The following is a 12,910-nucleotide window of genomic DNA, read 5'->3' as shown; positions in this document are numbered from 1 at the left end:
TTTAAAGACCTCTATCAGGTCCCCCCTTAACCTTCTGCGCTCCAAAGAATAAAGCCTTAACTTGTTCAACCTTTCTATGTAACTTAGTTGCTGAAACCCAGGCAACATTCTAGTAAATCTCCTCTGTACTCTCTCTATTTTGTTGACATCCTTCCTATAATTAGGCGACCAAAATTGTACACCATACTCCAGAATTGGCCTCACTAATGCCTTGTACAATTTTAACATTACATCCCAACTTCTATACTCAATGCTCTGATTTATAAAGGCCAGCACACAAAAAGCTTTCTTTACCACCCTATCTACTTTCAGGGAACTGTGCACAGTTATTCCCAGGTCCCTCTGTTCATCTGCATTCTTCAATTCCCTACCATTTATGGTGGCACGCACACCCCCCATCCACATTAACGGGACGGAGGTGGAACGTGTTTCTAGCTTCAGGTTCCTGGGAGTCAACATCTCCGATGACCTCTCTTGGACCCACAATACCTCTACTCTGATCAAGAAGGCTCATCAGCGTCTCTTCTTCCTGAGGAGACTGAAGAAGGTCCATCTGTCTCCTCAGATCCTGGTGAACTTCTACCGCTGCACCATCGAGAGCATCCTTACCAACTGCATCACAGTATGGTATGGCAACTGCTCTGTCTCCGACCGGAAGGCACTGCAGAGGGTGGTGAAAATTGCCCAACGCATCACCGGTTCCACGCTCCCCTCCATTGAGTCTGTCCAAAGCAAGCGCTGTCTGCGGAGGGCGCTCAGCATCGCCAAGGACTGCTCTCACCCCAACCATGGACTGTTTACCCTCCTACCATCCGGGAGGCGCTACAGGTCTCTCCGTTGCCGAACCAGCAGGTCGAGGAACAGCTTCTTTCCGGCGGCTGTCACTCTACTAAACAACGTACCTCGGTGACTGCCAATCACCCCCCCCCCGGACACTTATTATTTTTTTTTAATTCAAATCGTTTGCTATGTCGCTCTTCAAGGGAGATGCTAAATGCATTTCGTTGTCTCTGTACTGTACACTGACAATGACAATTAAAATTGAATCTGAATCTGAATCTGAATCTGAATTTACCATGTACGTCCTATTTTGATTTGTCCTGCCAAGATGTAGCACCTCACACTTATCAGCATTAAACTCCATCTGCCATCTTTCAGCCCACTCTTCCAACTGGCATAAATTTCTCAGTAGACTTTGAAAATCTACTTCATTATCCACAACCCCACCTATCTTAGTATCATCTGCATACTTACTAATCCAATTTACCACACCATCATCCAGATCATTGATGTACATGACAAACAACAGTGGACCAAACAACGCAGATCCCTGTGGCACCCCACTAGTCACTGGCCTCCAACCTGACAAACAACCATCCACCATTACTCTCTGGCATCTCCCATTCAGCCACTGTTGATTCCATCTTGCTACTCCACCATTAATACCCAACCATTGAATCTTCTTAACCAACCTTCCATGAGGAACCTTGTCAAAGGCCTTACTGGTCCATATATACAACATCCACTGCTTTACCCTCATCAATTTCCCGAGTAACCTCTTCAAAAAATTCAAGAAGATTAGTCAAACATGACCTTCCAGGCACAAATCCATGTTGACTGTTCCTAATCAGAACCTGTTTATCCAGATGCTTATATATATTATCTCTAAGTATCCTTTCCATTAATTTGCCCACCACTGACGTCAAACTAACAGGTCTATAATTGCTAGGTTTACTCTTAGACCCCTTTTTAAACAATGGAATAACATGCGCAGTACGCCAATCCTCCGGTACTATTCCCGTTTCTAATGACATTTGAAATATTTCTGTCATAGCCCCTGTTATTTCTACACTTACTTCCCTCAATGTCCTAGGGAATATCCTGTCCAGACCTGGAGACCTATCCACTTTTATATTTCTCAAAAGTGTCAGTACTTCCTCTTCTTTGAATCTCATAGTTTCCATAGCTACTCTACTTGTTTCCCTTACCTCACATAATTCAATATCCTTCTCCTTGGTGAATACCGAAGAAAAAGAATTGTTCAATATCTCCCCCATCTCTTTTGGCTCTGCAGATAACTGCCCACTCTGTCTCTTCAATGGACCAATTTTCTCCCTCGTTATCCTTTTGCTATTAATATAGTTGTAGAAACCCTTTGGATTTACTTTCACCTTACTTGCCAAAGCAACCTCATATCTTCTTTTAGCTTTTCTAATTTCTTTCTTAAGATTAAGAATAAATTTGACTTTGACTTTATCGTCCCTGATAAGAAAGTTTAGAGGGATATATACAAAATGCAGGTAATGGGACTAGCTTAAATGGGATGTAAATGGGACTCATGGGTGTTGGGCCTTAAGGGCCTGTCCTACTTTCACGACCTTTTTTACTCGTGGTCATTTTTCATCAGGCTAGAAAAATGGCCCGTCCTACTTGATGCCACGAGTACCTACGACTAGCATCTCGGCCTGCTATGACCTACCTACGACCTCATGACGATCATGCTGCGAGTATGAGAAGGGCAAACTCGGCAGAGGTCGTGAATTAGGCCGTGAAATTGGGCCTGGTCACGTGCTGTACGACTATGACTATTCTTTTAGAAATCGTGGGCCAGGAATTCTTAGGATTTAAGGATTTTGCAAAGGCAGCCAGGGATCACTGTTGCTCGATTGGTCACACACTTTGTACCAGTTTTGAGGACCTGATCTTCAAACTAACTTTTCCATCTGCCACACCAAGGATAGCGAGCTCAGTGTGGAATTTTTTGAATAAATGGTTTGGTTCTTAAAATCATGAAATAAATGGTCCCATGATAATACGTCTGTGTACAAGCTCAGAAGGAATGCCATGCAAATAGTCCTCATTAAATAAATGTGTTGGGATTCCTAATATCTTTCCTGTCTTGCTATGGAGATAATATGTTCTTCTACTCTGCCCATAGTTCTTTAGCCGACACCTGGATTTGACAAAAAGCCCAATTGACTTGTAGTTCAGTGTTTTGTTCCTTAAAGTATTGAGTGCATTAGTCATTCCAATTGATTTTCTTTAGAAATATTTTTGTATTTATTGTGACAGGAAGAGTATGAGAGTTGATTAACTTTTTTGAAAGTTATAGCTAAAAAGCTATACTGAAGGAGATTGTGGATTTTTCCCCATTGATTCCTGCCTTGGCTGAGAAGTAGCTCCCAAGATACGGAAGAGACCCATGATTTCTGGGGTACTGGCATGAAAGGGCGAATGGGCAATACTGCATAGCAGGTTCAGGATGGTTGAGGAGCATTATCTTGCAAATGTTGAGTGCAAGATCTCCAGGTAAACGATTCTCCCAGTATCTGAAGGCCGAAGAAAACTCATGACCATAAGGGATAGATGGTGGGTGGAAAGAGATCAAGAGACCCAGCAAATGGCTGACAACCTTGACACAAACAGATTATTTTGGGATGTTGAGGCCATCAACAATCCAAAACTAGTATCCAAGGCCCAATCTCACGAAGAATCAAGATCAGGGGTGAACAAACCAAGGTCTGAGAGGCAGTCAACCTCCACTGGAAGGGCTGTGACTTGATAAAAAGGTGGCCTTAACTCCATCTCACAGCAGCCCAATCACTCCAGCCTTGCCACAACTCTAGATTGACAAGTTAGAAAGTCCATAATCATGCAAATTAAAAAAACAAAAAAAACTTGGGGGCAGATGGTATGCCTGCTAAGTTAAAAACTCAACAGTGACAAGCTTCAGTTATAAATGCCCAATCTCATCATTCACATCTCAGCATAATAGAGAAAAGTCAGTAAACTATTTATTCTAATTTGGCTTTTCAATATGCACATGGGTAGGAACAGTTTATTTGAACATAATACATCCATTAATACAAAAATGAACATAATTCTTCAGCCGAGGCCATCAAATTATATAAATTTCCGCGCGACCTTCCTTCTTTTGTCTACTGTGTCTCTTGATAAAGCTATGTATGCCTTATCAACCACTTCCTCAATCAGACCTGTTACTTTCCATTATTAGAGCGCCAATATCCACGGTTCTTTCTGCCACCACAAATATTATCAAATACATTCCTTTACTGTATATCGCCTCCTACTAAAATGCATCACCCTACAATTCCATGCATTGAGCTTCACTATTCTACCAGTCAGCTGCATACGACTGTAAGCAATCACAATCCTCTTTTTATGTTGAGCAATACTACCATGCTTTGCGTCAACTGCAAATTTAGAAATTGTGTCTTGGGGCCCCCCCCAAGTCCAACACATATAGATCAAAGAAGCTGTGCCCCTAATAGTGATTCCTTTGGGAGTGCCACGATTCATCTTCCAACAGTTCAAAATAATTACTTATCTTGCCCATCTGTGGTCTGCAACCTGACCAATTTCATATCCATGAGGTCAGTATCCCTTTTACTGGATCCCTTTTTTACTATATTCTTGAACTTTGCTGATAAGCTTTCTATGTGACACCATATCAAAAGCCTTCAGGAAGTTCATGTGAACCACATTAACTGAATTACTCTCAGTATCTCCATCCATAACCTCACCAGAACTCTATTAAATACATTATACACAAATTGGCCTTCCACGTTGGCTTGTCTTAATTTTACTACTTTTCTTCATGTGACAATTAATCCCATCCCTGATCATTTTCTCCAAAACCCATCAAGGTTGAACTGACCGCATTATAGTTCCTTAGCTTGTTCTTACTCTTTCTTCAACTAAGAAGTAACGTTTGCCACTCTCCTGTCCTTTGATACCACTCCCTAATCCAAAGAGCCTTGAAAGATCATGATCAATGCCCTCACGATTTCCTTCACAGTCTGAGTGTGCATCCCATCCTGGTGACTTACCCACTTCAAATTCAGGTAACTCTTAATGGCTCCATGCTTTCTATTTTTAATGTATCTAGTATCTCAGCTATCTCCTTCGTCATTATTACTCAGGAACTATTACTTACAGATAACGATGAGAAGGCCTACCGGGAGGAGGTGGCTGATCTGGCACTCTGGTGTCAGGACAACAGCCTCCTCTTGAATATCAAAAAAACTAAGGAGCTGATCGTGGACTTTAGGAGGGCACATCATCCGAGGACGTACACACCATTGAAGATAAATGGGGATACTGTGGATAGGGTGAGCTGTTTTAAATACCTGGGAGTCCACATCTCTGAGGATATGACATGGACATCACACGCTGCAGCACTCGTGAGTAAGGCAAGGCAGCGCCTTTACCATCTCAGGCAATTGAGGAAATTCAGAGTGTCTCTGAGGATCCTCCAGTGCTTCTACTCAGCGGCTGTGGAAAGCATCTTGTCCGGAAATATCACGATTTGGTTTGGGAACTGCTCTGCCCAGGATAAGAAGGCTCTGTGGAGAGTAGTGCGTTCGGCCGAACACACTATGGGAAATACATTCGCCCCCCTGCAGGAACTATACATCAGGAGGTGCAACTCCAGAGCCAGTAAAATCATGGGAGACCCCTTCCACCCCAGCAACAGACTGTTCCAGCTGCTACAGACGGAGAGGATGAGAAGGAGTTTCTTCCCAGAGGCCATTAGGACTGTAAACTAATATCTCTCCAGGGACTAACTTTACTGAACCATTTTACTGTTGTGTGGTGTCTTTTTTAAATTGCTGTTTTTTTTTTCTTTTTTCTTCCCTCCCTCCCACAAATATGTAATATGTGAATATGTGATTCTGTTCCATTCTGTTTGTAGTTTGTTTGTTTGTTTTTTGCACAATTCGCGAGCATTGCCACTTTTCATTTCACTGCATATCTCGTATGTGTATGTGATGAATAAACTTGACTTGACTTGGTGAAGACGTATGCAAAATTTTAATCCACCACCTTCAGAGCTTTCATCATCCATGCACGTTCCCATTTTTGGCATTAATAAAACCCACTCCTCCACAGATTGGTACTATTTATATGTTTTTAAAACTCTTTTGGATTTCCTCTTATGTTAGCAGCTAATCATTTTTTCATATGCTTTCTTTTCCTCTCTTATTTTGGTTTGCACTTTTCTAATTCATTTGTAACCAACCCAATTCTCTCTAATATTAACAATCTTATGAATCATGAGCAACGTTCTTTTGTGTCCTCTACATATCTTTTATAATTCAGGTTGTGCTGGATTTGATTAGTCTTTCTTTGCCCTTCAGGGGAATGTGTTTCATTGGTTCCTGAAACATCTCTTCCTCAAAACAGACCACAGTATTACTACAGTTCTGCCTGCAACTTTTGGTTCCAATTTAACTCGATCAACTCTTCTGTCGCCACTCTGAAAAATGGCTTTCCTACGATCAATTACTTTTACTTTGTATTGCTCCTTTTCCTTTTCAACAGTCAACCTAAATATTATGATGTTATGATCATTATCTCCTAAATGTACCCATACTAAAACTCGGTGCTTTTGGCCCACCTTATTCTTCAGAACCACATCCAGCTATGCTTTCTTCCCTGTTGGATGAGAAACATATTGCTCTTGAAAATTATCCAGCGGACACGTTTAAGCTCTTAAGTTTCTCTCCTTAACAATGTTGCCGACACAGTTTACATTGGAATATTTGGAGCTCCCTATTATAACTACTCTATGGATGCCAGAAATTTAAAATAAAATGTGAAGATCCTGGAAACACACAGAAAGTCAGGCAGTGTTTGCAGAAGGAGAATTAAAGTTAATGCTTCGGTCTTTGACCTGAAACCTATAACTGTGTTTCCTTTTCCACAGATGCTGTCTATTCATCATCAGTAGACTTTTCCCTTTTAATTTGTAACGTACAATGGTCACAAACCTATCCAAGACGGCAATTTATTTTTTAATCAAGAAAGGGAAGTCAAATGTGAAAGTGAGATAACATTGACATTAATAACAAAGTTAATGAAACTAGGGTTATTTACAAAAGAGTAAAAAAAATACCACCAATATCTTCAACAAAGTAGGCTGAAACTATCGGTCTACCAGGACAATCCTGCTCCTGGCTCTCAGAAAAGAGGAAATGGGGACAATGACGGTCTGAGAGACAATATCCTGATGTTAAATGCTGGGATCTTGTTACACAAGGACATATGAGATTGTATCAGAAAACTGGAATTCAGTCGCTGTGAAGTAGATACCAAATAACACTACCTCTGTTTGGTTTGATGCCAATGTGGGGGTTGCCCAAAGATATTGGGGTTGCCTATTGTATGTCACTTTTTAAATAATAGAAATGCCTCCAACAGTACTTCTTTGTAACTCATTGACACACATTCTCAAAGTCTCTCAATTTGTGGAAGATGCTCAAGATAATGCTTTGCAACTCCAGGTAGCAAATCTGCAAGCAGCTTCTACAAATGAAAATGGCAAGGGACTCCAGCAGCCCTTCCAGATGAGACAGAGATTCATGTGCACCTCTTCACTATTCCTGCTGTTAGTTAAGAGTTAGATGGATTCTATCAAAATACTACTCAGAATATCAGTGGGCACAATGATTCAATGAAAAACACCTGCAATCAAGAATGAGAATAAGCCTAGAATGACCAGTTCAGCTCTCCCCTTGTAATTAATCACATTCTTCGGATTTAGAATAGGACCCATGAACGAGAATCACTGTAGGTGCTCTTAACAGTTGCATCATCAATTTAGTGCAAAATATCACAATCAAATCCTTCAAAATATTCTAAAAAAATAAACATACTGCAATTTTGCTTCGTGACATTACAACGATAACAAAAACATGGATTCCAAATGTCCGCTTTCACTATGATAAATAACACTTTTACTTACTTCTGAACTTTGGGATATTTCATTTCTGCAATCGCATTTGTGGAGTCCAGCTGCTTTTCTTTTAAGTGCCGTGGCCACATATTATCCACCCAGTCTACCAAGTCCACCTGAAACAACCAATGGATCTTTTAAACAAATATTACATCAAATATTCGGCATTGCCGACCCGACCCAAGAAACTACTCAAAAATTAAACCTTTAACTTATTAACAGATCACTCTACATAGTTCATTTTATTAGAAAATAGAAACCCAATCAATGCTCAGAAAATGTTTTTCAAAACAATGCTTGTCTTGAACGTGACTTGAATTCTTCCAGATATTAATTCAAGTTGGAATGAATAGAATGCATTTACTGCCTTCAACCGCTGACAAATTAAAACATCCAGTTAATTTGCACAATTGTCAGTTAGCCTTACATTTGAATGCTAACTCGGTTTAGTTACGAAGAAGCCAATAAAGGAGTTTATTTTGTAATTTCTTTGTTGTCAGAAGAGCTTCCCCCAAGCCCACAAGGAATCTATACACCTCTTTCTGCCTCAGTTCAAATGATGATGCCTCTCTAAGCCTACAAGCACTAACCTTGAACTTACGGTATGGACAATCAGTTGTAGCCAATATCAGATAAAAGTCAAATCATAGTTAATATGCAGTAATCATTATTACTTTTCTGTGTTTTAAAAGTTAAACTGTGATTCATCATGTTTTTCACAAGTCTCGCAGAGAGAAAAGTTAGAAACATTATTCCATTTGCAGACATCCCCCCATCTTAGTTACATTCCACAGATATAAACTTTGGGCTGATTTCTCCCAGTAACCAGCCTGCACTTGCGAAGCTGACCATGTCATGACAAATACTACAAAGGTAGATGATAGTGTGGGCTGCAAGGGACACACAGAAAGGTTTCAAGACATATGGATTGCCTACATAAATGGGAAAGGACATGTTATATGGAATATAATGTTGAAAAGTTAACTATTTAGTTAACTAACAAGGTTAACAATTTAATAGAATAAATGGAAAGATAGAGCTTTTTTTTAATTTTAAATGGCGAGAGATTCTGAATTTCACAGGGACCAGGCACGTGCCCTGAGTAATTACTCAGGGTTGGCAGTCAGTCGGCTTTAAAAAAAATCTTAAACCGTGCATGCGCAGATTGTTCTCCTCTCCGTAAAAATAAAAAATAAAAATAAAGTAACAATTCAATTTGCCCAAGGCTTCCAAATCTCCTTCATTCTGAATTATGGAATCGGTCGGGGGTGATGGCAGGTGGAGAGATGGGGGGAGGGAAAACGGGAGCACACCACAAGTTGAATCAGTTGTGATTTTATTGAATGACAATACTAGTTCAAGGGACCATTTGGGGGGAGAGTTTCTTTCACAGCGTGTGGGGAGTCTGGCCAGGGGCAAAGTTGCGGGGAGGGCAGGAGCATTGAGAAGGAGGTCGGGGATCATGCCAGTTACCCACTCACTCACCGCTGCTGCGGCGCTCCGGGCGCGGAGCCACCGCATTGTGGCCAGGGAGGGAAGTAGCTCGGGTGGCTGCAAGCCACCCAGGACCTCAGCACTTTCTGCCAGCCCGCTCACCTCTGGCAGTGCTCTCCATCTGAACAGTGAGGGGATCAGCTCAAGTGCAAAGATCATAGAGTGGAGCGAGTCAGCGGGCGATGGATAACAGGACAGCGGACACTCCTATGTCAGCGCGAACAAGGGACCAATTGAGGTTCCTCGCGCTGACACATGGAGTAAGCTCCACCGCCCGCTGTCTTCTTATCCATCGCCCGCTGACCCGCTCTCGAGCTGGTTCCTGGCATGATCCCCGACCCCCTCCATCTCAACGCTCCTGCCCTCCCGCAACTTTACCCCTGGCCAGACTCCCCACACGCTGTGAAAGGAACTCTTCTCCCCCTCCCCCCCCCCCCCCCCCCAAGAGGCGCTGTCCTTTTACAGCCGCTTCCCGCTTTACAGCCACTTGCGCTGCACATGCGCAGTACGCAGTCCACGGTGCAAAGGCGGAATTTCAGCTGCCCTTGTCATGAAGCCTTGAAGCAGCGTCGACGGCACGTGGGCTGCACAGACTTTCGTGTATTACATGTACTGCGCATGAAAGGCACGGAGAATTATGCCTACCTAAGAGATCGATCTCTTATATAGGCATAATTCTCCCGTGCCTTTACTATTTATATTTAATAATTATCATTTTATAATTTTAGTCAGGGTAGGCAGTGCCTACCTTGCCTAGCCCGACGGCACGTACCTGACAGGGACTTAGGTGCCCGTGTCCATGAATCACTAAAAGTTAATATGAAGCACTGGCAAGTAATTATAAAGGTAAATAGTACATTGGCATTTATTATAAAATGGCCAGAAATGCCTTGTTCTAATTATATTGAGCCCCGGTGAAATAGCGGCTAGAACATTGCGTTCACATTACAACCAGCTAAGTTAACCCGCTCTTCTGGAAACTATTAATCTCCCACTCAATATTACTAAAACATGCTGTTTGATTATTGCATTAGTTGTCCTGTTTCCGACATTACAACCGTAACAAACAACTTTTAGTTAACTAGTTCCATACAGATTCAAATAATCTACTTTTGTCAGCACAAGAGACTGCAGATGTTGGAATCTTGAGTAAAATCACTTTGCTTAAGGATCTCAGTAAGTCAGGCAGCATTTGTGTAGCAAAACAGACAGGGACTAGACCCAAAATGTTGTATGTCCATTTCACTCCACAGATCCTGCTTGATTCACGGAGTTCTCCAACGCTTTCCACATCCACATCCTTTATTCATTTTTTAAATTCTGCCCTGTCACTGTCAAAGGTCCATGCAAATATAAAACATAGAAAATTGGCGCAGGAGTAGGCCATTCGGCCCTTTGAGCCAGCACCACCATTCAATATGATCATGGCTGATCATCCTAAATCCGTACCCCGTTCCTGCTTGCTCCCCATATCGCTTGATTCCACTAACCCACAGAGCTATATCTGACTCTCTCTTGAAAACATCCAGTGAATTGGCCTCCACTGCCGCCTGTGGCAGAGAATTCCACAGATTCACAACTATTCGGGTGAAAACGTTTTCCCTCATCTCAGTCCTAAATGGCCCACCACTTCTTCTTAAACGGTGACTCCTGGTTCTGGGCTCCCCCAACATCGGGAACATTTTTCCTGCATCTAGCCATTCCAACCCCTTAAGAATCTTATATGTATCTATAAGATCCCCTCTCATCCTTCTAAATTCCAGTGAATAGAAGCCTCGTAGATCCATGTCAGTCCCACCATCCCGGGAATTAACCTGGTGAACCTACACTACATTCCCTCAATAGCAAGAATGTCCTTCCTCAAAAGAGTCTTCGTTCACATCGGCATGACCAAGCGTAGACTAGGCAACCATTTCGCCAAACACTTGCACTCTGATGGCCAAGGGTCTCCCGGTTTCTAAACATTTTAACTCCTCATCCCATTTCCATATTGAATCTTCTGTCCTGGCTTCCTCTATCGCCAAAGCAAGTCCACACTCAAACTAGAAAAACAGCACCTCATATTCCACTTGAGTAGCTTACCGTATGAACATTGAATTCTCCAATTTTAGGTAATCTTCTGCTCCATCCCTTTTTTCCTCCCCAGAGCCCCACCGTACCCATTCTCCCCTTCTCTCCCTCCCCTGGCACCCTCTCTGGCTTCACAATTCATACCTCTTCTCTCCTTCTCACACTTTTGCCTTTCCATCCCTGGCATTTGTCCAACCATCTTCCAATCAACCTCCCACCCAACCCTCAACTGTAACTTGCCAGACTTTGTCCTTTCCCCACTTCCCTTCAAGCTTTCTCCCCCCCACATCATAACCAGTTTGAAAAACGATCTTGACCTGAAATGTCACCTATTCATGTTCTCCAGAGATGTTGTCCGACCAGTTGAGTTATTCCAGCACTTTGTGTCTTTCCGCTTAAACCAGCACCTGCAGTTTCTATGTCTCCATAAAACAGTCCCTCTGTTACATTTATTTTATAAACATGCCATTTTATGTGTATTGGCTTGCCAATTTATCATTGAAAATTTATCATTTTATGCTTCTCACCATTAGATTTCATGACCTGCCCTTTCCACCAGCCTATTCAAGTCTATTAATACTTACCTCACTGATTCACACATTTAAGTTTCATGTCATCCACACATTTGCAAATTTTGAAAAAATGCTCATTTTCTTTTCAAAAATTAATTTAAATAAACTTAAAGTACTTGTAAAATGGAAGCAATTGGATTTATCAAAATATCTTAGAAACTAGTGAAAAAGCGAGGAGTTCAAATATAATCGACATTATTGATTGATAATTATTGATGATATATTGTGTGAATTTTTTCAACTTATAGAATTAACATTCGTCATGCACCTTCTAAAAAAATAAGATCACACAAACTACATTAGTGCATGGCGACTGATAATGTTGTTAAAACAATACTAGTTATAACATTTCTGTAAAGAAAGGTTGTCCTCCGAAAGATAAAAGGGGCAAGAGTCATCAAACAATAATCAGATTCAGATCCTATTAAAATATAAGTTTGTCACAAATATCCTTACCACATCAGGCCGTTTTACCAGGTTCTCAAGTTTTGTGTGACTGAATTCCAGGCTGATGACATTGTAGAGCTTCTCCCTTTCAACCTCTGGTGTTTCGTAGTATTTGACCCACTGTGACATGCTCATTTCAATCCCCTTCTGTGTATTCACATCCATGACATCGACGATACGACGACTCCCTGAATCACATACAAAATAAGAATTTCTATTGACTTTGATTTAATTTTTGAACACACATTATCTCATGATTTATATTTGCTATAATAAACCTATAAGCACAATTACTACTTAGCAATGCAAACAGAAAGCTCGGTAATACAAAAATGGAAGTAGGTCATATGCCCCTCTGTCATCAGTAAGATCGTAACTGATTTGGCATTTTGTCCACTTTCCAGTCCAATCCTAAAGTAAATCAGTTTTCTTCATTGCCAAAAATATACTCGGGAACCAAACAATCTCAGAATTCTGAGAGAGCATTCATTTGAGCAAAGAAATCTCATCTCAGTACTAACTGACTGCCTCATCATCAGAGCTTGCCCCTTTAGTTCTAGATTCACCA

The 12,910-nt window shown here is 41.4% G+C and overlaps 1 protein-coding gene across 10 annotated transcripts in view; it reads right to left on the bottom strand.

Moving 5' to 3' along the window:
* The window catches only part of LOC129709402 (lysine-specific demethylase 2B), a 190,384-nt gene that overhangs the window by 118,292 nt on the left and 59,182 nt on the right, over window positions 1-12,910 (bottom strand). For all 10 annotated transcript variants that reach the window (XM_055655736.1, XM_055655741.1, XM_055655739.1 and 7 more), the window contains 2 exons: window positions 12,352-12,530; window positions 7,769-7,875 (listed from right to left, as the gene is read on the bottom strand). In XM_055655736.1, coding sequence (XP_055511711.1) covers window positions 7,769-7,875; window positions 12,352-12,530 — 286 coding nt within the window. The remainder of the gene's footprint in view (window positions 1-7,768; window positions 7,876-12,351; window positions 12,531-12,910) is intronic.

Source organism: Leucoraja erinacea, chromosome 25 (assembly GCF_028641065.1).
Source record: "Leucoraja erinacea ecotype New England chromosome 25, Leri_hhj_1, whole genome shotgun sequence".
In the NCBI taxonomy this organism is placed as follows: domain Eukaryota; kingdom Metazoa; phylum Chordata; class Chondrichthyes; order Rajiformes; family Rajidae; genus Leucoraja; species Leucoraja erinaceus.
This window is presented reverse-complemented; position numbering and strand designations above follow the sequence as displayed.